At 42.8% G+C, this 27740-nt stretch overlaps 1 protein-coding gene across 1 annotated transcript; it reads left to right on the forward strand.

The window, feature by feature from the left end:
- Nucleotides 1–8439: 8439 nt before the first annotated feature.
- Nucleotides 8440–10465, forward strand: LOC143301423 (uncharacterized). The gene has a single exon (XM_076615703.1). The coding sequence runs from the start codon at nt 9021–9023 to the stop codon at nt 10356–10358; it is 1338 nt and encodes a 445-aa protein (XP_076471818.1). The 5' UTR covers nt 8440–9020; the 3' UTR covers nt 10359–10465.
- The last annotated feature ends 17275 nt before the right edge of the window (nt 10466–27740 follow it).

Here is a 27740-nt window from a genome sequence, read left to right on the forward strand (position 1 = left end):
GGTGATGAACTTTCTGGGACACCCGTACTTCGCCATGATTCTCCAAAGGCCATCTCTGCTAACAGTATCGAAGGCCTTGGTCAGATCGACATAGGTGAAGTAAAGGTCGGCGTTCTGTTCCTGACACTTCTCCTGGAGCTGCCTGGCAGCAAATACCATGTCGATAGTCCCGCGTTCTTTCCGGAAGCCACACTGGCTCTCTGGTAGGAGACCTTGCTCAAGGTGCGCTATGAGACGGTTGAGTAGCACTCTGGCCAGAGTTTTGCCTGCGACGGACAGCAGGGATATTCCACGATGGTTGTCACAGGCCTGACGATTTCCTTTGCGCTTGTACAGGTGTATGATAGAAGCGTCTTTGAAGTCCTGTGGAACTGCCTCATGCTGGCAGATGAGCTGGAACAGCTGATGAAGCTTCTCAGTCAGCGCCATACCACCTTCTTTGTAGACCTCAGCTGGAATGGAGTCTGAGCCAGGGGTTTTGCCATTGGATAGCAGACGGATAGCTTTCTGGGTCTCCTCCAAAGTTGGAATGGCATCCAACGACTCACTGACTGGCACTTGGGGGAGTCGGTCGATGGCTTCATCATTGATGGTGGAGGGGCGGTTCAGTACGCTGTCAAAGTGTTCAGCCCATCTCTCAAGGATCCCGTCCTTGTCAGTGATCAGGATAGAACCATCAGCACTGAGGAGTGGAGCAGATCCGGAGGTGGTGGGACCGTAGACTTCTTTCAGGCCGTTATAGAAGTTCTTCATGTCGTTCCTGTCTGCAAAGCCCTGGATCTCATCAGCTTTGTTGCTCAACCAGGAATCCTGCATCTGCCGCAGCTTCAGCTGGATGGTGCTGCGTGCGCTCTTCAGTATGTCTTTCTTTGACTGTGACTTGGGATCTTCAATGTGGGCTCTGTAGGCTTGGCGTTTGTCTTCTAGCAGCTGCTTGATCTCAGTGCAGTTCTGATCAAACCAGTCTTTGTGCTTCCTGACAGAAGGCCCCAGGCACTCCATGGCAGTGTTGTACACCGTCTCATGCAGTCCGCCCCATGCTGCCTCCACATTCTGGTTGTCCAGCACGGTGGACTCAAGGCGTTTCTCCAGTGTGTCAGCAAAGCTCTGCTTGATGTTGCCTAGTTCCAGCTTGTTGACATTCAGGCGTTTGAGTGCTTTCATGCCCTGAGGCCGTCTCTTGGGCTGGATGCGGAGGTTGAGCTTGGAGACGATAAGGCGGTGGTCTGTCCAGCACTCGGCGCCGCACATGGCCCTCGTGACTCGTACGTCCTGCCTGTCCCTCTTCCTGACGATGACAAAGTTGATGAGATGCCAATGCCCAGAGCGAGGATGCATCCATGACGTCCTGTTACGGGTAGGGAGGCAGAAGATGGTGTTTGTGATAAGAAGGTCGTGCTCGCTACATGTCTGGAGAAGTAGTTGGCCATTGCTGTTACAGTTACCAACCCCACACTTCCCAGTCACGCCTTCCCAGGAGGTGCTGTTACAACCAACTCTCGCGTTAAAGTCACCAAGAATGATGAGCTTGTCTGCGTTGGGAACAGTGGTGATGACAGCGTTCAGGTCCTCGTAGAACTTGTCCTTGATCTCATCTGGGTTGGTCATGGTGGGCGCGTAGGCGCTGACAATGGTGGTAAACTTCTTCCCATTGCATAAAGGGAGTTTCATCGTCATCAGGCGATCGTTCACTCCTTTCGGGGGGCCAGCCAGCTTGCCAACGAGGGTTGTCTTCACTGGAAAGCCAGCTCCAGCCTCACGTCTCTCTTCGCCTTCTTCTGCCAGTCTGGTCTCACTTGAGGCAGCGATGTCGATGTTGTACGTGGCTAATTCACTCGATATGAGCGCTGTGCGTCTCTGTGGTCTGGCTGAGTTGCCTCTGTCCAGAAGCGTACGCACGTTCCATGTGGCAATGGTCAATGGGGTGCTCCTTGTTTTCTTCTTTCTTTCCTTTGTGTGTCGACCGCTTGAGTAGGGTCCCCGTCAGCCGCGGTATGCTGACTAGGGTGGTGTGGAGCAGGCAATGTTTAGGGCACCTTTTCTAGCCCCTTCCTCATGCCATGGAGGTGAGCAGTGCTGTCCTGAAGAGGGCTGCTCAGTCGCTCAGGGGGCTGCCGATCTCCTCCGCTGCTCCAGTCGGTGAAAAACGACCCTATGGCCTTAGCCGCCTGTGTGCAGGTCCGCGGCTACGACTGCCTGTGTACCCACACCTGTCGCTTCGTCGCTCGCCTGTCGCCACAGGGCTTGGAGAAAATGATGGTATGGGATGAAGGATGACTGATGACTTGCGCGATGACTTTGTTTATAGTGAGGAGTTGCGCACCGTCGACCTCACTCTCTTGTCCGAGACCGTCTGTATCCAGTGGCAAGACGAGGTCAAGACGACTGGAGATGGAAACGGATGCAGTGGATGACCAGGATGTCCTATGTGCCTCATCCTGCCCTAAGCACTCCACAGTGCTCTGCTGCAACCGCTTTCCTCTCCGTTGAACCATGAAGGTTTCTTCCGCAGAGTCCGCCGGATCCAGTCTTCACATGCTTGGGTAGACAAACCCTAACTCACCGAGGGTTTGAGACCCGTCGGCTACCCTCACCTAGTTTAGCCAGCCTGTCAAAGCCGTTGCCCGGGGGTTGGGCGCTGCCGCATGCTAGCAGCTTCTAGGACCCATAGGTGAGAGCTGGGTGCTGGTGGGGACCAACAGAGGACGAACCACTCCCGGAAGAGCGTGACAAGCCCCCCCTCTAGAGGTACTACCCCTCCCGTGCACCCCCTAACCCCCAATCCTAAAGGTAAAGAAGTACTTGAGAACATGATTCTTGATTCAGAACTTAATGACGTATGGCGAGATTTGAATCCCGACTGTCAAAGGTATACATGGAGAAGAAGTAACCCGTTTCAACAAGCTAGACTCGATTTCTTTCTTATTTCGGATCCAGTTATTGCTTATATTGAAAATGCAGACATTGAATTTGGTTATAGAACAGATCATTCTCTTACTCTCATTAAGTTTTATGCTGATGACACTCAACTCCAGAAGAGTGATACCCCTGAAAGATTGTTGTCGCTCTTGCAAGAAACATCCAACTGCTTCCTGGACATTCAAAACTGGATGACTCGAAATAAGTTACAATTGAACGCGGACAAAACTGAAGCTATGATCATAGGAACTAAACAAAAACTGTCTTCCATCACAATTGACACAATCAAACTTGGCAGTACATCCATCCCTCTTTCCACGTCAGTCAGGAACCTCGGTGTTGTCCTTGACAATACACTGTCCATGCAAAAACTTATCAGTCAGACATGTCAGTCCTGCTACTGTCAACTGCGACGCATCAGTGCCGTCCGGAAATATCTGTCCACTGACGCAACATCTAGACTTGTCGTTTCTCTCATTCTCTCTCGCCTTGACCACTGTAACTCTCTATTGTCTGGTATGCCTGCTTCATCCATTCAGTCCCTTCAGCGCATACAAAACTCTGCTGCCCGACTCGTCTTCAGAAAGAAAATATCTGAACACATCATTCCTCTTTTGCAACATCTCCACTGGCTCCCTGTCTCACACCGAATAAAGTACAAGATCAGCACTCTATGTTATAGATGCATTCACAAAACTGCCCCTTCCTATCTCTGCGGCTGTCTTCACCTCTACACTCCATCTCGCTCACTACGATCGGCTTCGGATCCACTCTGTTTACGCATACCCAGATTCAACACTCAACTGTTGGCCGCCGCCGTTCTTTCTCTGCCTCTGGACCTTGTGATTGGAATGAACTTCCTCTTTCGCTTCGTCGTCTCCACTCTCAGCTCTTTAAGTCTGGCCTTAAAACCCACCTCTTCCCAAAATAGCCTCCCTTGCCTGCCCTTCCTTGTCTTTAGTTTCTACAGTTTTAGAGTTATGCATGCATGTGAATGACTGGCGCGAAAGCGCTTTGATTTGTCGCTGTACGAGATTCAGCGCTATATAAATACCATTATTATTATTATTATTATTATTATTATATTAAGTTGTAGTTAGGCGAAATAGTGAAACGAAATACATTTTGGAAATCCAAATACGTCGTTATTAAAAGACAAGACTTACCTTGAAGAAATAAACGAAGAAATTAAAAAGTTAAAAAAGAGTATGCATTAAATCCTTACGCTAGAGATACTGTTGACACAGATCCTGTGTTTGATTTGCTCTGTGTCTCTGACGATTTGTTTTTAGAATTTTTGTTAATGAAGATAACACCAAAAACAATATCTTACGCAGCTATGAAAAAGAAGAAAACAAATGAAGAAGAGAAGAGATTAGAAAAAGATATTCAGATACTTGAAGCAAATGATCATACAGAAGAGGACGATCTGGAACAAATAGAGAAGGAACAATTAAGAATTATCAGAGAAAAGAGAATTGAGGGAGGATTATTAAGGTCAAGAGCCAGATGGATAGATGACGGTGAGAAAGTAACAAAATATTTTTGCAATTTAGAGAAGCGACATTACATGAGTAAGAATATGGCCAAGCTCATTGATAAGGGTGGTAAAGAATTAAGCAATCAAGAACAAATGCTACAGGAGGTTAACAGATTTTATGAATTTTTATATCAGGAATCAAATGTCGAGGGCTCTGAGATACATGACTTGGTAAAGGATATATCCAAATTAAACATTAACGAAGCAAATAAACTAGAAGGCAAGATTACATTAGAAGAGGCGGGTCATGCACTTAGAAATATGAAAAACAACAAAAGCCCAGGAACAGATGGATTTGGTGCAGAATTGTTTTTAATTTGGGGGAAAATAGGGCCGTTTATAGTTCAGGAAATAAATGTTTGTTTTGTAAATGGGGAAATGTCTTGTGTGCAGAAACAAGGAATAATAACATGTATGCCAAAAGGAGACAAAGATAGATGTTTTATAAAGCATTAGAGACCTATATCACTTCTAAATGTTATATATAAAATTGGATCATCCTGCATAGCGAATCACTGAAGACTGTGTTGCCAAAACTTATAAACGAGGATCAGACAGTTTCATGAGGCATAGATATATTGGGGATAATATTAGACTTATTTATGATACAATAGCATATCTAGATGAAAACAATTTGTCTGGTTTACTTTTGAATAGAGACTTCGAAAAAGCTTTTGATTCTGTTAGTTGGAACTTTATGTCCAAAGTATTGAAGGCTTTTGGATTTCAAGAAGACATATGCAGATGGATAGAAATATTCTATAACAATATTAAATCTTGTGTTATTGTTAATGGTCAGATTTCTAATTGGTTTAATGTGCAGCGAGGGTGTAGACAGGGTGACCCTATATCGCCATATTTGTTTTTAATGTGTGTTGAAACATTGGCTATAATCGTACGTGAATGTAAGGATGTCCGTGGGATTACTATAGGTAACACAGAACACAAAATATCTCAGTATGCTGACGAAACAGAATTTCTCATAGCAGGTGATAAGAAGTCATTGCATAGACATATTAGATATTTTGGGCGAAAATCATGATTATATATGAACTCTAGAAAAACAAGTGCAATATGGTTAGGCAGTCGTAAAAACTCCCCAGTCCGTTACATGGATCATTTGCAGATGGAATGGAACCTTGCAGAATTTAAATTAGGAATTTGGTTTACTAATGATTTGTAGGAATTTGGTTTACTAATGATTTGAGAGACTGTACTCAAATAAACTACTCAGAAAGAATTGCTAATGTAAAACACCTATTCAAGATTTGGATAAAGAGACAGATGACCCCAATTGGAAGAGTGGCAATATCAAAATCACTCATTCTTTCGAAACTAATACATTTGTGGATGTTTTTACCACCCCCCCACCCCCCCACCCCCCGAATATTTTCTTCCAAAGTCTACAGAACTTATGCTATCACTTTGTATGGGACAGGAAAAGAGAAAAATTAGTAGAAAAACTGTACACCAAAGTATAAGAAATGGAGGACTTGGACTGCCAGATTTGAAAACTTTTGCTGTGGCTTTGAAGCTGGCCTGGGTCAGAAAACTCCATATCACAAAACATAAATGGAAACATATTGCATTATATAACGTTCCTCTGCTTTATAATATTGATGAATATGGACCCAAAATTATTATGACATTCACGACATCAAATAGTTTTTGGTCAGCGACAGGTGGAAGGTGAAGGTCGCACGCCTAACAGGCTGAGTGATTCTAGCTCTCCGTATTTTTGTTTATTGTGTTGGTTGTGTTTGGTGTTGTGTGGTTAGGTTCTGCAGAGTGTTTCAGTATGGATCCCTTCGAACAATGGATGTATGTGTGTGCCCCGATCTACATAAGACTGGCTGTGTTTTGGATTTCTCTTTCTGCTTTCCTGTCAGTTTTGAACTGCGCCGGCCCGCCATTCATCTCTCCCTTCAACACGCCTGTACACGTGCAAAACGTAACGTTCAGTGGTAGTGGACAGGTGGGCAGCCTTTGTCAAGGTGAGCGCAACGTCCCTCCCTTTGATCTGTACTCGCGCGCTGAACTGTTTGCTATCAAACCTGCACCTTTGACCCCTGACCTAGTTGTGCGCCTGCGAGGAACAGGCATTGGCGCTTGCCTGCCGCGAACACGAACTCGCCGAGCAGGAAAGAGAAAACAAAAGCCCATCAAAACTGTCGTTTCCGTACGGACCCCCAACAGCACTACTGACAGTACCCCTGATGTGTCACCTGTGTGTGTTGACAGATCCACTTCATAGGGCGTTGTTTGTGCTGCTTCCAACCTCAACATAAGTGTTCCTGCTAACATTTTTACTTTCCGTGACATTGTCCCCTCTGATGACAATATTCCGATCTGTAATGTAACCCCCGTGCCAGTGATAGCCTCTGCTCCGCTTCCTACTCCTGCCACACCTGTCTCAACTCCCGGACCTTTTTCTTCCTTCCCATTGTCCTCCACTGCTCAGTCACCATCTTCTTCTTCCACTGTCTGCCTGTCTGACTCACCTGCTTCACCTTTAGATTCCTCTCTCCTTACCTCTGATCTCTTTCATGCCTGTCTGTTCAATGCTCAATCTGTCTGCCCTGATCAAAAGACTGACTATATTTCTGATTTTATTTTTGAAAAAAACTTTGATATCGTATTTCTTACTGAAACCTGGTTAAAGTCACAAGGTCACGAACCCAAACTTAAACAACTGCCCCCCCCCCCCCCCCCCCCCCGCCCCCCGAATATAAAACTGTCACTTCCTCGATTGTCCCGTGGAGGTGGCATCGCCAGCGTCTACAGAGATATCTTGGAGTCTTCCCTCTCCTTCTCCCATAACCACGCCTTTCCACATGATACCTTCGAAATGCTAGAAGTCACTCTCAGTGTTCCCGGTCACTCAATCATCTTCTGTTGTCTCTATCGTCCTCCGCCTAGTCGTAAAAATAACCTAACATCTTCTCAGTTTCACGATGAATTCCGAACACTACTTGATTACTACAACCTTCGTTCTGGCAAACTTATTATCCTCGGAGATTTCAATTTTCATTTCGACAACCAGACTTCCACTGATGTCAAACGCCTATGTCAATCTCTGTCCACTCATTCTCTCTCTCAGTTCGTTACAGAACCAACACACAGATCTGGCCATACGTTGGACTGGCTAATCGCACGTGAGTCTGATGCCATGGTTGCGTCAGTGACTGTAACTGACAAACTTTCTTCCGACCATTCTGCTGTTATATTCTTGCTTAATATTTCAAAACCTACCAGAACCAAAAAATCTGTTACTCGTCGCAACCTGAAATCCATCAATATTAACACTTTTTCTTCTCAAGCTGCTGAACGCCTTTCCAAAATTTATTCCCTTACCGACGTATCCACACATTACAACACTGTCCTCTCTCAACTGCTGGATGAACATGCACCCCCCACTACCCGCATGCTCCCTGACAGACCCTCCACCCCATGGTACACACAAGACATTCGACTTGCAAAACGCAAACGTCGCCAACTGGAAAGACAATGGCGATCAACAAAACTGCAAGTCCACAATCAAATATTCCGAAAACAAATAAATAAAGTCAAACATATGATCTCATCAGCAAAAACAAACCTCTTTTCTTCTCAAGTTCTCGATGCCACATCTTTACTGTCATGTCAAATCTTCTCGGAACTGCAAAAAGGACTCCTCTTCCTTCTACCTACACTTTATCTGAACTCCCCAATGTCTTCTCCTCTTTCTTTTTCGACAAAGTCCAAAATATTCGTACCATCTTAGACCAAATGTCTTTCCAACCTGTTCATCCTGATCCTCAATTCAGCAGCACTCCTCTCCATTCCTTTAATCCATTGACTGAAACAGAAGTTCATGAAATCCTGAAAGAAATGACAGTAAAATCCTGTGAGCTCGATCCTATACCAGCCTCGGTCTTTTCCCATTGTGTCTCACATCTTCTCCCCACAATCACTGGTACACGGACTTTTCGACGGCGGACGTTTTGCCGACAGTCGTTTCGGAGCCGGACGTTTTGCCAACCGGAACTTTAGCCGACGGACCTTTACCCGACGGACGTTTCGTCGACGAACATTTCGGCGCGGGACGTTTAGCCGACACATATACCTACGTCAAGTGTGCGTCAAGTGTGCGCCCCTTTACAAAATTCTGAGCTCACACATTTCTCTCGCCATTTCTCTGTATCAATGGATCAGTGAACTCTCTCTCACTTTCCCTCCTCATGTGAACCGTTCAAACCGTGTAACAATCCCAGTATTTCTGTTTGCCAGTTCTCACGTTCACCTTCCACCTCGACAGTATTTCTGTTTGTCATCTGTCTCACGTTCCCTCGAGATAGTGCTTCCTTCATTCATGTGCAAGATTCTGAGAAGTAAGTAAACGTTGAGAGAGAGAGAGAGGGAGAGAGAGAGAGAGGGAGAGAGAGAGAGGGAGAGAGAGAGGGGGGGGAGAGAGAGAGAGACCAGATTGGATCTGTAATTAAAAGGGCAGTTTTGACTGGAGCATATTTAGTAACATCACGTTAAACTTTGGAACTTATCTAGTGCATCTGGTGCATTTCAGATGGAATTCACTTTCACAAAGAGGAATAAGCGAAAGCTGTTGCACGAAGGCTACGCCTATGTCATGGACCGCACCAAAGCCGACAACGTCACAATTTTCTGGCGATGCGAGAAACGAGGAGAGTGCAAAGGAAGGTTAAAGACAGTAAACGACGTTCTGGAAGGCCGTCCATCCACCCATTCCCATCCGCCAAGTGCAGCCCGTTGCCTGGCTTTGAAAGCGGTTGGTGATATAAAACAGCGCGCAGAGCAGTCTGAAGAAGCCACAAGTTCGATAATCAACAACTGCACAGCAGAATTTCCGCTCGCCGCCGCAGGTTCTCTTCCAAAAAAGGAGACTTTGGCAAGGATGATCCGAAGAAAACGGAAAGCTCCAGATAGCGACATCATCAGCGAGGAGCTGAAGCTTACAACGAGAGGAGAACAATTTTTAGCGTTTCAGACGGACGATATCGTTATTCTAACCACTCCATCCAATCTTGACGTTTTAGCACGTAACGCCCACTGGTTTTGTGATGGAACATTTGACAGCGCTCCGTTAGCAACACAACTTTACACCATCCATGTTCTTGTTGAGGATACTCACACTCTGCCTCTTGTTTACTGTGTGACACAAAACAAAAACAGGGCCACGTATGACGCGATCTTTACTTACCTGAACGGCCAGAGAGATCTCAACCCAGAGACCATCACAATAGATTTTGAACGAGCCGCATTAAACAGCATCAGTGAACACTTCCCAACCACAGCCGTGCACGGGTGCTTTTTTCACTTTGGCCAATGTCTTTGGAGAAACCTCCAGTCGCTTGGACTACAAGATTGGTACTTGGAGCCAGAGAACTCTCTTCTCGTCAAGACCATTCAGGCCTTGGCTTTCGTGCCTCCTGACGACGTCATCGAGGCGTTTCAACAGCTCATGGATTCGCTGGATGCCGACACTGACGAGACGCTTTCAGACTTCCTCGCCTACTTTGAAAGTACATGGCTGGGCATTGTGCAGCGAGGACGCCGTCGACGCCCGAAATTCGACGTCGCCATGTGGAACGTCTACAATCGTGTGGGAGACAACCTGCCCAGGACTAATAACTCGGTCGAAGGCTGGCACCGTGCCTTTGATCAGCGAATGTCTGTCACGCACCCAACACTTGGCAGGCTTGTCAGCAAGTTACGCAAGGAGCAGGCAAGCACCGAGCTTATGATAGAACAGCGTGCCATGGGCGTCAGGATGCGAAAAAACAAGCAGTACGAAGTAGTCAACACACGACTGCAAGCGCTTGTTGCAAGGTACGCACAGGATGATGTTTTAGTATTTCTCAAAGCTGTTGCGCATAATCTGTGACACAATCAAAGTGAACAGAAGTGTTGTATATACTTTTATATTTTTATATGTTTTATACTTTTAGACAATGCGTCGAAAAGTCTGTCTGCGAAACGTCCGGTCGACGAAACATCCGTCGGCGAAACATCCGTTGGCCTAAACGTCCGGTCGGCAAAACGTCCGACTCCGAAACGTCCGGCGGCGAAACGTCCATCGGCGGAACGTCCGCACATGCAATCACTAATATTGTCAACTCATCCCTTCTCTCTGGAACGTTTCCATCCACTTTCAAAACTGCAATTGTCCGGCTTCTTCTGAAGAAACCCAACCTTGACGCAAAGATTTTGAAAAACTATCGACCAGTTTCTAATCTTCCATTCATGTCCAAACTCCTTGAAAAAGCTGTCCTCAGGCAGCTTAACAACCACCTTTATTTCAACAATCTCATCCACCCATTTCAGTCTGCCTATCGCGCTGACCATAGCACCGAAACCACTCTCCTCCACATTCTGAACAATCTACTGATTGCGTCCGACTCAGGAAAAATTTCCCTTCTCACTCTTCTCGACTTGTCAGCCGCCTTTGATACGATAGACCATTCAATCCTTCTTTCCCGTATTCATTTTACATTTGGTATCAACGGCACTGTTCTAAACTGGTTCAAATCTTATCTCACTGATCGATTCCAGTCTGTCATTGTTGATCATTTCCAATCTGAACCCGTTAAAATCGAACATGGAGTCCCACAGGGATCTGTTTTAGGCCCAGTGCTCTTCACACTGTACACTGCTCCTCTCGCTGAAATTATCAACCGCCATAATATCAGTCATCATTCGTATGCTGATGACACTCAACTCCAGAAGAGTGATACCCCTGAAAGATTGTTGTCGCTCTTGCAAGAAACATCCAACTGCTTCCTGAACATTCAAAACTGGATGACTCGAAATAAGTTATAATTGAACGCGGACAAAACTGAAGCTATGATCATAGGAACTAAACAAAAACTGTCTTCCATCACAATTGACACAATCAAACTTGGCAGTACATCCATCCCTCTTTCCACGTCAGTCAGGAACCTCGGTGTTGTCCTTGACAATACACTGTCCATGCAAAAACTTATCAGTCAGACATGTCAGTCCTGCTACTGTCAACTGCGACGCATCAGTGCCGTCCGGAAATATCTGTCCACTGACGCAACATCTAGACTTGTCGTTTCTCTCATTCTCTCTCGCCTTGACCACTGTAACTCTCTATTGTCTGGTATGCCTGCTTCATCCATTCAGTCCCTTCAGCGCATACAAAACTCTGCTGCCCGACTCGTCTTCAGAAAGAAAATATCTGAGCACATCATTCCTCTTTTGCAACATCTCCACTGGCACCCTGTCTCACACCGAATAAAGTACAAGATCAGCACTCTATGTTATAGATGCATTCACAAAACTGCCCCTTCCTATCTCTGCGGCTGCCTTCACCTCTACACTCCATCTCGCTCACTACGATCGGCCTCGGATCCACTCTGTTTATGCATACCCAGATTCAAACACTCGACTGTTGGCCGCCGTTCTTTCTCTGTTTCTGGACCTTGCGATTGGAATGAACTTCTTTTTTCGCTTCGTCAAGTCTCCAATCTCAGCTCTTTCAAGTCTGGCCTTAAAACCCACCTCTTCCTAAAATAGCCTCCCTTGCCTGCCCTTCCTTGTCTTTAGTTTCTACAGTTTTAGAGTTATGCATGCGTGTGAATGACTGGTGCGAAAGCGCTTTGATTTGTCTCTGCACACGATCCAGCGCTATATAAATACCGTTATTTATTATTATTATTATTATTATTATTATTATTGGTGGCTTATATGACTTACTTCTACACTATTTGTTGTAAAGACTCAGCAGAACTTCTTGCTGAACCAGTTTTCTGTAATAGAAGAATTCAAATAGGTAAAAATATTATTAAGTCTCGAAAGTACATAGAAAAAGGGGTATATTGTATAACACACTTTTTAAAAGAAAATGGTCACTTTATGTCATATGAAGAATTTAAGCAAACATATCATGTAGATATTGATTTTGTTACCTTTTGTGGTTACAAATCTGCAATATCGGAATATATAAGAAATACTAAAATAAAAGTAGATGATAATAAATCCATTACTATGTCACTTTGTTTTAAAACTTTAATGTCTGCTGTCAAAGGATCGAGAATGTATTATGACTCACTCATTGAGAATAACATTGCACCAAAATTCTGTGCAAAATGGGACGAAAAATTTGATGTTGAAAACGATTGGAAAAAATGTTTTTATATATATATACAAACTTTCTGATGTAAAAATGAAATGGTTTCAAATGAGAATTGTCCATAGGTGTATAGGGACAAATGTGATTTTGAAACAAATGGGATTATCAGGTAATGACAACTGTAATTTTTGCCGCACTGCAAAAAACAGCATTGATCACATGTTTTGGAATTGCCCAGAAATCCAAAAATTCTGGCATGATTTTATCGCAGTGGTGAATGAAAAATGTACGAATGTTCACAATCTGCAGTTGACAAAAACCCTTGCTATCCTTGGCGTTGATTGACATATACATACTGATGCCACTTTTTACTTTATACTTTTGTTGGCAAAGCAGAATGTGTATCAGTGTAAAATGAACAAAACTAATCCACTTTTGAGAGCATTTCTTAGTAAGCTTAAACACAGATACAAAATAGAATATAGAGCACAAATATATTTATGGTATTGATTTTCAGAACACATGGATACCATATAAACTAATGTTATTGGAGAAATCGGTTACTTCTAATCGACTGCCTGACAAAGATCTTTGTTGCTGATGTATATCTCTGTGTGTATATGTATATGCATGCATATGTTAACGATGGTTGATACGTAACTTTATTACACAATCCTTACAAAGCGTTTGTGAAACGGAAGAAAGGGAAAAGGAAGGAAAAGAAAAATCGTTTTTTTTTCCCTTCCAATAACACATCCTCGAGGCCCAATCGCCAACTGAAAACGAAGTGTTACAACGCCATTAAGCATGTTAACTTATTTTGTGTAATCGAGTTCCACTCCATGAAATACTCCAACAGTTTAAACCTTTTTTTCTGTTTATGTTTTTTCATTGTTTGTCCGGTTTTATTTTTTGCTGTTTTTTTTTTGTGTGTGTGTTTTTGGAAGGGGGGTGGGAGGGGGCTGGGTGATGTGTGTTTGGGTCTTGTTTTTTTTTCTGTTTCTTTTTCTTTAAAAAAAAAAAAAGACAAATTTATGCAATTGTTTACCACCTTGTACTTGTGAACTGAATAAAAACAATTTGAAAAAATAATAAATAAATAGGAAAAAAAAAATCTTTTTTTCTTAATCAACACACACACACACACACACACACACACACACACACACACACACGGATAGGATGGGCATGGTGTAATTGTGTCCGAGAATTTGTGTTCAATGGTGTGTGTGTGTAATGGAAATGCAATTGTGTATTTCTTTATCACAATATTCTTGTGTATGTATGTATGTATATATATATATATATATATATATATATATATATATATATATATGTATGTATGTATGTATATATATATATATATATATATATATATGTGTGTGTGTGTGTGTGTGTGTGTGTGTGTGTGTGTGTGTGTGCATTTTGTTGTTATTATTGCTCTTCATCTTCTTCTCTCATTTTATTCTCCCCCCCCCTTTTTTTAATGTTTTTTTTTCATTGATGGCTTGATGTAAAAAAAAGCAATTGTTGCTTATTCAATTTACCATAATGAAATAAAATCTTGACTACACACACACACACACACACACACACACACACACACACACACACACACACACACACAGAGAGAGAGAGAGAGAGAGAGAGAGAGAGAGAGAGGATATATAAATAGATCAATGCAATAAAATTAATTAAAATAAGAAAGTATATAAACAAAAATCGGGATGAGGGGTGGAGGAGAAATAGAGGAAAAGAGAAAGAGGGCAAGGATCAGAAAGGGGTTAGAGAATGCCTGGAAGACCACTGCAACAACAACAGCAACAGCAACAACCACAACAACAGCAAGAGCTACAACAACAACAAAACCAACAACAGCATGAACAACAACAGCAACGACAACATCAGCAACAGCAACAACAATATCAACAGCAGCAACAACAACAACAACAGCAACAAGAACAACAGCAACAAAAACAACTACAGCTAGTACAACAAGGACAACAACAACAGGAACAGCTACAGCAACAACAACAATAAAACAACAGTAATAACAAAAACAAAAACAGCAACAACAACAGCAACAATAACAACAACAGCAGCAGCAACAACCATAACAATATAAACATCAACAACAACGAAAATAGCACCAACACCAGCAACAAAAACAACAACTACAAAAAGAACAACAACAGGAACAGTAACAACAACAGCAACAACAATAACAGCAATAGCAACAGCAATGACAGCAATAACAACCGCAACAACAGCAAAAACAACAGTAACAACAACAACATTAATAGCAATAAGAACGACACTAACAAAAACAATAGAAACAACAACTAAAGCAACAGCAAGAACAGCAACAAAAACAACAACAGCTACAACAACAACAAAACCAACGACAACAGCAAGAACAACAACAGCAACAACATCAGCAACGACAACAACAGCAACAAAAACGGTAGCAGCAACAACAAAAACAGCTACAACAACAAGAACAACAACAACAGGAACAAGAACAACAACAATAACAGCAAAACTAATAACAACAACAACAACAGCAGTAGCGACAACAACAAAAAACTGCAACAACAACAGGAACGATCACAGAGTAGGGCTGTGCCTGACAGCCAGCATAGTCCCAGCTCTCATTTCTTTCGTCAGTTGTGTTGGAATGTGATTGTGCGTTGACGTAAACGTTGTGTATGTGCTTTATGATGGAGTGGAGTATACGCTGGTGCTTGTTTTTTGCGATTCTGCCACCGGAACTTCAAGTTATTTGGACATATTTTCTGTGCAACCTGGCAAGTATTCTTGCTTGTCAGAGCACGCCATTTCTTCACCATCCCCTTTCGCACGCGCAGCCCGCTCCGCGTGTTCCTGAAGCTGACCTACACCACAGGCCCTCGCTTGATGTTCATTCTCCCCGTGTGTCTTACACACGGGACCAGCTCCTGTCCGTGCCTCCTGCAGCACTTGACCCTTCTGTCATCGACGCCATCAGGTGTGGGTATAGGTTGTCACCTCCCCCGTGTTCCGTGCCTCCTGCAGCACTTGACCCTTCTGTCATCGACGCCATCAGAGGTGTGGGTATAGGTTGTCACCTCCCCCGTGTTCGCACTCATCGTGCAGGACGTCGCAAGCAGAGGAAGATAGCTGTTGTGTGTGGTACTGGACGTGTAACTTCCACTGACCATACTATTAAATGCATCAACTTTAATAACCTTATTCGTGTACCTCTGTCCTGCTTTCCCTCCCACCGCTCAACTCACATTTCTCTGGGTCTGTTCAACGCCCAGTCAGTTGGTCCTCGCCTCAAACGCTCAGCGATCAACGAACATCTGCTTTCGATCAGCCTCGACGTCCTGTGTATCACAGAAACTTGGCTTCGCAGGACTGGGGACGAAGCTAAGTGTCGAGATCTCGCTCCCCCTGGCTACACTACCACCTCCTTCCCTCGTGTTACAACAACTTGCGGGGAAGGAATCGCCTTCGTTGTGTCAGACAGGCTGCTTCCACACACAACGTACACAACTGCTTTCCCCTTCAACCATGCCTCCTTTGAACTGGCCCAGCTTTCACTGTCGCTGCCACATTCCCACCTCAATGTGTTCTGCCTCTACCGTCCGCCACCAAACAAGAAAAATAAACTTTCTGATACGATGTTCATATAACAGTTTCCGGACTTCTTAGAATACGCTAACAGTTTACCAGGCTCCCTACTTATTGTCGGTGACTTTAATTTTCATTTTGATTCACCCACACAGTTTTATACCTCTAAATTACTTGAAATTGTCAGTTTGTTCGATCTGAACCAGTCTGTAACCGAGCCTACACACAATCGTGGTCACATCGTCGCTGAAGTCTACCACCGTCGATCACACCCTGTCCTCCGACCATCACAGTGTGACGTGTCATCTGAACCTCACCAAACCTCCCACGCCCCGTGTGTACAGGGAGGTGCGCACACTGACCTCAATTGACTTAGACTTATTTAAAGCTGACCTGCTGACTGATATCCCTTATGAACCCACTGCTGACCAGCTATCCACTGTCCAACGCGCTGTACTCGACAGGCACGCCCCGTCGACTCGGCGCCTGATCTCCAATCGTCCCCCGTCGCCTTGGTACAACACCGTGGGACCAGAGCTGTTGGAGGCCAAGCGGGAGAGCAGGAGAGCTGAGAGGCACTGGCGTGCCACTAGTTTGACCATCAGTTGGGACATTTTTCAGAGAGCCAGGAATAGTGTAACAAACATTGTTGACAGGGCAAAGTCAAAGTTCTACTCTTCTAAAATCCTTGCATGCACCACAGCCAAACAGCTTTTCAACGCTACGAACAATCTACTAGGTAAAATGAAAAACACTCCTCTCCCTACAACATTTTCGGTGCAGGAACTCCCTCAAAAGTTTTCTGACTTCTTCACCGGCAAAATAGCATGCATTCGTGAGAAGCTTGACTCTGTTGTCTCCTTCACCCGTTCAAGAACGCGTGTACAGTGGTCCTGTTTACACTGTTTCCAACCGGTTACTGAAGATTTTGTGAAGAAAGTGTGTCTGAGCGCTTGTCCGAAATCCTGTGAGCTTGACCCTGTCCTGTCTTCTTTGATGGTTGAATGTATTGATGTTCTACTGCCACATACTACTCATGTCATCAGTTCTTCCTTACTGTCTGGTTGTTTCCCTGAAAGCTTCAAATCTGCTGTTGTACGTCCACTCATCAAGAAACCATCTTTGGATCATAACTGTTTGAAAAATTATCGACCTTTCTCTAATCTGTCATTTTTATCAAAACTGCTAGAAAAGATCATATTGTCTCAGCTCTTAGCTCATCTGGAACAAAATGGTTTACTTAATTCCCACCAGTCAGCTTATAGACGTGGTCATAGTTGCGAAACGGCCCTTCTTAGAATAGTGAATGATTTGCTTTCGGGATTTGATGAGGATAAGATATCTGTTCTCGCTCTCTTAGATTTGTCAGCAACTTTTGACACCATCGACCACTCTATCCTCTTGAACAGACTTAAAACTTCCTTTGGTATTCGTGACACTGCACTAGCATGGATCACGTCTTACCTGTCAGACCGTACACAGAAAGTGTGTGTAAATGGTAGACACTCCAGAGTATCTGCCTTGAAATATGGTGTCCCACAGGGGTCCGTCCTAGGTCCTGTTCTTTCCGTGCTGTATGCGGCTCCTGTGTCGGATGTCATCAGTCACCATGCGATGTCACATGAGAGCTTTGCTGATGACACACAACTTTATCAGTCGGCTTCCATAGCTGAATTGGATACACTGGTGACTCGAACACAGGAGTGTATTGCTGGCCTAAAGGACTGGATGACTCTCAACAAGCTGCAACTAAATGATGATAAGACTGAATTTATGATAACCTGTAGTAGTATAAGGGATGGGGGTTCTATATGTAACGGATTTAAGCGCCCATAAGGCACAACAACGCCTTAAACCATAAAAACGAAAAACCCGCGCGATCCGGATTTAAGCGCCCATAAGGCACAACAATGCCTTAAACCATAAAAACGAAAAACCCGCGCGATCCGGATTTAAGCGCCCATAAGGCACAACAACGCCTTAAACCATAAAAACGAAAAACCCGCGCGATCCGGATTTAAGCGCCCATAAGGCGCAAAACGCCTTAAACCATAAAAACGAAATCCCGCGCGATCCGGATTTAAGCGCCCATAAGGCACAACAACGCCTTAAACCATAAAAACGAAATCCCGCGCGATCCGGATTTAAGCGCCCATAAGGCACAACAACGCCTTAAACCATAAAAACGAAAAACCCGCGCGATCCGGATTTAAGCGCCCATAAGGCACAACAACGCCTTAAACCATAAAAACGAAATCCCGCGCGATCCGGATTTAAGCGCCCATAAGGCGCAACAACGCCTTAAACCATAAAAACGAAAAACCCGCGCGATCGTGTTTTTTTCGGCTTAAAAAGGTGTATGGAGAGCCAAATTACTAGATAAAAAAAAATGATGGTTAAATATGTGTATGGAGAGCCAAATGGTCATGGGGGTTCTGGTCCTTAAAGAGAGGAGGTATCAAGTGGGTCAACCGTTCACATATGAACGTTTGACCTAGTTAGCTTTTTGGATGGTTTACCATCTTGAATATCAAATAGATTTTTCTTTCCGTTAAACAACTGAGTTTTGTGTTTCGATTTTATGTCTGTTTTCATTGCATTGAATTTTTCAGCTTCAGCCAGAATGAGACTAAATTCTTCATCGCTTATTTTATCATCTTCTAATGCTTTTGAAATAAGATCATTTATAGTGTTCAGTTTTGACTCGGCCAACACGCGAATCTCGTTGTGCTTCATAGCTTGTGACATTAATTTTTTATGAATAAATTTACAAGGTAAACCAACCACACCAAGGAGACCAGCTCCCACTTCTATTCCAATAGCTACGGGAGCAGCGGCGACACTCAACAGTAATCCAACACCCGATGCCCCAAGGGCGAGACTAAGAGTCGTCAGCGTTGTATCCGCGGCTGTAGCGATATTTACACCGCGTTTATATTTTTTATAAAATAAAGTTCTTTCATCACGCTCTTTTTCGAGGTTATTTTTTATATTTGATATCTCTCGTAGGCGAAACTCCATTATTCTATAGTAATCATTTTTTGTTTTTAAATTATGGTAACAGGATGAGGAGAGTAGCGCAGTCTTTTAAGCTGAAGAGGTCCGATGTGAATAAAGTCGAGAGATATTTTATCTAACGATGGACGTTTGATGACACCTTCGAGCAAGAATTCTATAGAGGGATCGGGTTGATCAGATGGGCCAACCACTGGAATTTTTATGGTAATTCTCAAGAGTTTATTTTTAAGATTTCCAGGCCATTTTATCTGCAACCCTTTTAAAACTTCTACAAAATCATCTGGCACCCCACTAAGGAGTATATCTAAAACGATAGTTGACCCCTGAATAGGCGGCTCAAAATCAAACTCTTTAATTAACCGCAGTGTACCAGTCTTTTTACCTTTCATACCAATAACATATCCAAAGTCGTCGCTGTTAACGACGATTAGATCTTTACGCGTATGATAGGAAGCCAACAGTTTACCACTATTTTGTATTTTTTGTAGAGCGTGATTTCTTCCAATACTAACATAGGGTTGTTTTATTTCAAAATCTAAATCCCAGTTATCCACCGGATAAGGTACCCACGTATCATCGTCGGAAAGAACAAGATGATGTGGTTTGTTCACAACAACACCGTCAACGTTCACGTCTGCAAGTTCGCTGAATTTGTTGACACCACCATTACTCGTTATTTCTTTTCTTTTGTACGTTCCTTCAGAAAGTTGGAAGGCGTACAACTGATTTTCTATTCCCGACACATCAAATCCGTCTGTATCTCTGATATCAACCAAACCGAGCGTAGTGCAGGGTTTGATATTATGTGTTCCTGGCCCTCCAGGATCAACCATTTCTAATATTTATAGTATATTCTAAATATTCAAATTGGTGCAACGTAGTCTTCTAAAGGAAATATTTTGAGGAAGACGGGGGTGGATCCAAAAACTGATTGCTTTCTGTTTTGTGGCAATACCTTCAAGCGAGAATTCTATATGACTACCCTGTGGTATAATATCATAGGGCATACCATCATCTTGTTTTTCAATGGTGATTCTCAGGGGTTGATTTGCAAGATTTTTGGGCCATTTAATGTAAAGCCATTGAAAAACTTCTACAAAATCATCAGGCTCTTCACCGAGAATTGCATCATAAATAATACGGAAACGGAAGCCCAACAAACTATCTAGCTCATAAAAATGTATTCCAAATACAGATTTAACCTTTGAGTGTTTCTTAAGCACATAACACCTCTTCTGGTATTTTACTAAATCTACATCAAACGCTCTTAAATCAGCGAACATCCAGCCACTGTTTTTTATTCTATAATTATTTTCTTCTTCTTTGGTAATGTAAGGTGATTCAATTTTAAAATCTATTATCCACTTGTCGAGGGGTTTTAGCTGCCATGTACCGTTTAAACGAACAAGTTGATAGGGCTCATCATTGACAACATCATCCTCACTCACGATATCACCAATTTTTACTTCTTTTCTTTTGTATGTTCCTTCAGAAAGCTGGAATGCGTACAACTGATTTTCTTTTCCCGGCACATCAAATCCCTCTGTATCTCCGAGATCAACTAAACTGAGCGTAGTCCAGGGTTGAACCATATCTTATATGTAATGTAATATTTAAATAATCAATAGAAACGGGATTATGATTTTCATCTACTATAGAAAGTGTTAAACGTGGTAAATCTCCGTGAGAAAGTCTTTTGTATTGGGGTGATGTCAACGTGGTTGTTCGACCACCCCCGCATCTTTCATTTTCTACTGGGATTGATTGTAACAACGTAGAAGGCAATCCGTTATAGAAATTATCGGTGGTACTAATTTGAGAGAGGTGAATGTAAAGTGCTTTATGTATCGCGAGCCGCGGATGCCTGTTTCCTATCACCATTATTCCCGGCGCGATGAGTTTTTTGGGGAACCCCAGAGTATGTGCAAGACGCTCAGAAAGTTCAATCGATTTGGTGCTCTTTATTCTCAGATAGCCACTCGGAGCGTGCAAGTCTAACTCTGCACCGTGGGGGGTGAACACTTCTTTATTCAATTCACACACATTATAATAACCATCTGGGATTATTATCTTACGATCGGTAGTTAATATAAAATTGTTTCCGAGCTTATCACTGATATTTTTCCAGTTGGGATAATAAGTTATTTCACGCAGCGCGATTTCTAGTCTTCCACTTTGATTAGATATGCACCGCGGTAATTCGTCTTTTTGAATATCGGTTGTTATTATATACATAGCTATGAATAAGAAAATTTACAGCTTCAACAAGGACGCGTCCTATACAACCGGGTATAAAGAAAAAAGAATAAGTTGTACGCAAATGATCTACGTGAACAGCGAATATTCTTTTACCGCCAAGTTTCCCGATGTTTTTCAGTCTTATGCGAACCCCACTATGACTGGGGATATTCGCGCGATGAATGCAGCCTGGCTTGCGTGGAGAAACAACCCGATAGTGTGGTATGGTGCGCGACCGCCGGGTGTGGAGTAACGGAAGAACATTTTCAAGCTTCTGATCCGTTTATTCGAGCCGTGTATAGGTTTCATTTTTACTATCAGATTCAGAGGTTATTGGACGAGTTACAAATCCCGCTACCCACCGACCAAGCATTTAACATGTATAATAATCCGTTTGATAAAGCAGTTTATCAGCGTTTGTGTGCCGAATTTGGGCAGAGGGATTGGAGACAGAAAATAGAAAAGCATGGCTTTGGTTTGGGAGAATTTATTCAGGCTGAGACCCCCGGTGGGGCTGCACGACAGGCAATGAGAAACAGAGGAGAGGGACCTGTGTTCTTTAGCCCCCACGATACAATCAGACATACGGTGGACATCACCCGGGCTTGGACAACATTTATTCCTGATAAGGGGTTGGGTTTTACACATGCGGGGATAGTTCGTCTCAACGATAGCATTCGCACTTATGTGTGGGCTCTAATAGGGTCACAAGCGCAAACGCGCACGAGTATAACAACAAAAGAACTGGATTTGATGCGCAAAAACAATTTTTAGCCAATGTTGAAGATGCGATTAATGCCCCCGAAAACCTACAAACGGCGATAAAAAAATACCAGGACGTTCTCCAGTACGTGAGATCCGAAGTAAACTTTGCATTTGGTGTTGGCCTTTATATGGCCCCATCTGATATGGCATTGAGGGTTGGTACACACATTAATTATAATAATAAAATTGTCATTGCGACAGAAGAACAGAATATTGGTGTTAATGATGGATTAAACGAACTACCACACATTGTACCACCTACCCAGAGTGTTTCACCCCAACATACCCAGAGTGTTCCACCTACTCAACATCCAAGTGTTCCACCTACCCAAAGTGTTCCACCAAATGTACATGCATACTATTTTGTTGCCCCATCAGGAAAAGCTCTTCAATGGTCTAGAGGTCACTGGGCTCTTGTGCCACCTTCTGATGCAGACTTGGCAATGCTTGATGCGAGTAATACAGTGCTCGATTATAAATCACACAAGCCTTTGACAACACCGAGGACAGGAGCGGGTGAAACGAGAGTTTTGTTAGGCATTCGCGGGTGGTGCACTCTTACCTATAGAAATAAAAAATTAATACAAACATCTCGACCAGGATTTGCAATAGCTACCGGTGCTGGTAATAGACCCTTTCTGTATGGTGCAGGTTCTTCGGATAACAAATTTAAACTCAAACCAGCGAAAGTATCGTACGAAGAAGAGCCAACAACTCACAAAGACTATAAAGTCGCTCTTACTTTAGGATTGATAGGTCTAGGTGGTATTTACTTTCTCTTCTTTAAATAATCAAACAGGAGGAGGCCAGCACTGAGCACGAGTGCCCACAGGTTGTTGGCTAACCACCCAACCGCTTTACCCAACGTGCTTAATAACCACGAAACAATAGCCCCAATGACTCCTGGGAGGGCATCAATCGCCTTTAAACCTAATTTTTTAAGTAATTCTCCCAAATCTTTAAGTCTTTTTCTTATCCAGTTGTCATCTTTTTTACCCGACGCCCGTGGAGTGCCCCCTCCACCCGTGACGACCAAAACGATAGTGCTGATAATCATACCAAAGGCAGTAAGAATGGAAACGATAGTAATGCCTTGTTCTCTAAAAAGCGTTCGAATACGTTCCGCTAGTGTTGTGTCCTCCTCAAGAATTCTGCGTATCGTTTCACGCATTCTGCTGATTTGAGATCGCAGCGCTTCTTTGTGTGTTGATATCGCTTCTAGTCGTGCAGCACGCTCGATGTTTAGATCGTCTAATCGTAAACGCAAGGGTTTGATTTCGCTTTCATGTTTATCAGCTAGTTCCGCAGACTGAATTCTTATTTTTAAAGTTGACATTTCTTCATCCAGGTGAGAGAGTTTTGAGAGGTTGTCAGAAAGATTACCGTGCTGTCTTTGCATGGCTTTGTCTAAACCTTCGAGTTCACGAATATAACCACCCAGTTCATCGGTGCCATCCAGGGGAGGATCATCTATAGTTTTAAGTACTTCATCAATTGTATTTGGCGAGAAATCATCCATCTCAATTTCTTCGCCCAGTTTGGTTTCAACCTTTTGGAGAGCCGCGACCGTTTGGGGTTTTAAGTTTTTCCTCCAGTCTACAAAACCAAGTTCCTCGTGAATAATATTTGCTCCACCAGGTTTTCCCGCTAGTGTTGAAAGTGCTAGGGGTTGTTTCGTGCGGACGTTAATGATATTAAAATCTGGATTATTTTTTAATCGTAGTGTACCTCTACTATCAAGTTCAAAATTGGCATAATTTCGCCCAACATCGGGCTCTTGTCCAAATGCATCATAGTAATCATCAACCGCGCTCTTTAATAATTCTGTTTGCAAGGAACCAGATTCTATTATTGACTCACCACCTTCTGCGAACCCTTCCGCCATATTAAACTTATAATATAAAGTTTCATTATATCTATATAAAACAAAAAATGAGTGGGAAGAAAGCTTAATCCAATGAGAAGTTTGCGGGAGCCGCGGGGGATAAAGGGCGTGCGGCAGACTGTCGTGATTACTAACAATCCGTCAACTATCGATCAGAATCAACAACTTCTTGTACGCTTTCCTAATTTAGGTGTTGACGATGTGATCGTTCCGGGGAGTATTCGACTAGCATTCAAAATTTCTTTGACTTCTACAACAGATGTGAACAGAACACTCGTGATAATATTGGTAGAGCCATAGTACGTAAAACAACCATTCGCATTTCCGGTAATGAAATCATGAGCGTTGAAGATAGTGATGTATTTTATACTTATGGAGATCTTTGGCGAACTCGACAAGAACGAAGAAACGCCGTTTATCAAGGTATTGACTTAACTACACACCGTAATGTGACACGATTGCGTATTAACGCGGATAATAAAGATGACTCTATCGTTAGAGATGCCGCCATTGCGGAGGCTTATGGTAATCGATTTTGTATTCCGCTTGATTTCGAATTGCTAGAATCTCATGCACCATTTTATCAGAGTGCTCTCGGCGATCGCCTGGAGTATGAACTTACCTTTAACGCTTATAACAAGGTTATCCTCAGCACAGACCCGGATGTATCCTATACGATAGAAGGGATTAGTCTCGAGTTTGAGAAAGTCACACAACCCGAACTTGCGAGACAGATAGCCGGTTATTATTCGGGTAGGCTCGCTATTTTATATGATAGAATACTACGACATCGTAAAATTCCTCTGGACAAATCTGACACACTCTGGAATATTAATCTCAACGTGCCGGCAAAAAGTATGAAGGGGGTACTGCTGTTGTTTGATGAGTATTACAATCCTAAGATCAATAAGGTTGAAGTGACGATCGAAGGTGTGCCCAATCAACTGTTTAGTCAAGGTATGCGTTCCTATCAACAATGGGATGAAATCAGAAAGTTTTTCGGAACGCAAAAACGCGACCCCGAAGTAGACAAAGTGGTAAAAGATTTAGAACTAGCGGATGTCACAGTCGGCGAATATTTCACGAATAATTATGCTCTTTGGTTGGATATGCGCACCACAGATGATAATTCTCTTCACGGGAGTGGACGTCATATCGAAAATGCGTCTGAAGGCATTACGATTCAGATTCAGAAAAAAGCTGAAACGGCAGAACCGCTAAATGCGTATGTATTTGTAATTATGGATGGACAATTAAATATAGAAGATGGAAGATTTGTCGAGGCTGTTTACTAAAGAAGCACATTCCGCAATTATTTGCGGGCAAACTGGGTGCGGTAAGACCAAATTTATTTTAGATTTATTACAAACGACATATCGTGGTGTGTTCGAGAATATTGTAATTCTATGCCCTACTCTCGAATATAATAAAGCCTATCGATCCCGAGTGTGGGTAAGAAAGGACCGCGGGGTATACACCGTTAATCCCGGTGATAAACTTCACGAATGGCTTGGGCTGTTTTTTGAAATATTTGCCGGGGAGCCAACGTTGTACATCATCGATGACTGTAGTGACTTAAAGGCTCTTACTCAAAAGAAGCAAATGTTGAGTAAACTCGCATTTTCTGGAAGACACGCGAAACAGTCTGTGTGGGTATTGACTCAGAAATACAACTCGGTTCTTACTGACCTTCGCGAACAAACAAAATGGGTGGCTTTATTTCACTGTAAGGATAGGGACTCGTTTGATGAGTGTTTAAGAGAAAACGATGTCATTCCAACACAAAATGAACGTAAAGAGGTTAGGAAATCATTGGCAAATACCAAACACTCCAAGTTGATATTAAAAACTGATCAACCAGTTGCATATAAAATTTGCTAGTAATAATCAACAGCTGTTTAACAATGCTTAACAATTTCTTAACACTGCTTAACAGTTCCTTAGCACTGGTTAGCAATTTCTTAACACTTTTAGTCGTTGGATTTGTAGTTTTTCATTATTTTAAACTTAAAAGGAGGTATATAGAATATAAGAAGATGGACCAATTACTATCCGAGGATCCCAAACGCGACAGGCTTATGGCGGTGGTCTCAGCCGGTGGAGCAAAAGAATATTTAGGGAAAGAGTTTAGTGTTGATAAAATCGAAGTGATGAAAGATGCGGATATAGACAAGCTTTATACGAGATACGAAGCGAGTTTAGGATCGATGATTACAAAATCACTCGGTAATACAATTATACAACTGTATACCAGAGCAGTTTGTATGTATCTCCCAATTGATGACCAAACAAAATTAAATAGTGATCTCGAGCAAGATCCATTCCTGGGACATGCGCTTAACAGATTTACTTGCGAACTATATCACAGATTTGGCATGTTCTTAGCTCCGCTCACCACAGCTGTAACTACTGTTAAACATTGTCAATTTAATAAATATAATGGAGGAAGTAACGAAACCAAAGAATCAGAAGAAAGTTGAAGCGGGTCGAAAAGGTGCTGCTGCTAGAAAAGCAAAACATGAAGAACTTCTCGAAAAACTTCGAAAAGCGAAAGAAGAACAACAAGAAGAAGAAGAACCATCATCGAGGAGACCAGATCACGTTTTTATCAATCCCTTGTACATTGCTGCTGCTGCTACGATGATAATAGGTTGTGGTGTTTACATATATTTTAATCGGTCGAAAAAACCAGTACAACCACCACCACCTGTGGTAACAAAACCCAACCCATTTATCATGTTTTGAACATTAATTTGAACACTATTTATAAACAACAAACAATGGCAACACCAAATATAAACGGTAAAGAAATTGCAAACACTGTATACCACGCGGTTGTGGTCAGCGCATTGGCCGCTGTTTACTCGAGATTGACAAAATTAATATTTACGAAAGCCCCGACACCTAGACTGGCTTTCAACCTCGAAGATATCGGGATGGTCACTTTGGATATAGCCCTCGCTATGGCTACGAAGGATATGTTGGAAAAACAAGGTATTCTCCCACATGATATTTTGAAGTAATAATAATATCATCATTATAGTATGGCATCAGTAGCGTTACTCGTTGGTGGGGCAATAGTAAACGCTTTAGCATTTACCGGAAGTAATTTTTTATTTAGTAAACTGGGGTCTTCAGGCGCGTTAGAAGAACAGAAACGACACAACAAAGCGCAAGAACAACTTCAGGCAGCGACCGCAGAATGGCAGAAAGAGAGGATTCAACGTTTAGATTATATAAATGAAAAACTAAGACAACAACATGCTGTGAACACGTTTAAGGATGTGGATATGGCTATGCAAGAATATTATAAAGTGATGGGGGAGCCACTACCCCCTCTTTCTCATAAACCCCAACTTTCAGATTTTTATACACCCTCAGAGGGACAAAAAGATCGAGAATACGTATTTATTATCATGACCATGGTCATTTTTGGTTTTGCGATTTCAAAATATTAAACATTTACTTTCTTAAATAAAATGGAAAAGATCTATTACAGCCCAAGCGGTTATTGGAAGGGTTATTCGGCGATTAAAAAACTTGCGAAAGCAGCCAAGGTGTCTGAGGATGAGGCTAGAAAATGGTTACAAAAACAAGCTATATGGCAAATTTATCTACCCCCTCCAAAGTATACTCCGAGAGCAAAATTT

This window comes from Babylonia areolata, chromosome 27 (assembly GCF_041734735.1).
Source record: "Babylonia areolata isolate BAREFJ2019XMU chromosome 27, ASM4173473v1, whole genome shotgun sequence".
Taxonomy (NCBI): Eukaryota; Metazoa; Mollusca; class Gastropoda; order Neogastropoda; family Buccinidae; genus Babylonia; species Babylonia areolata.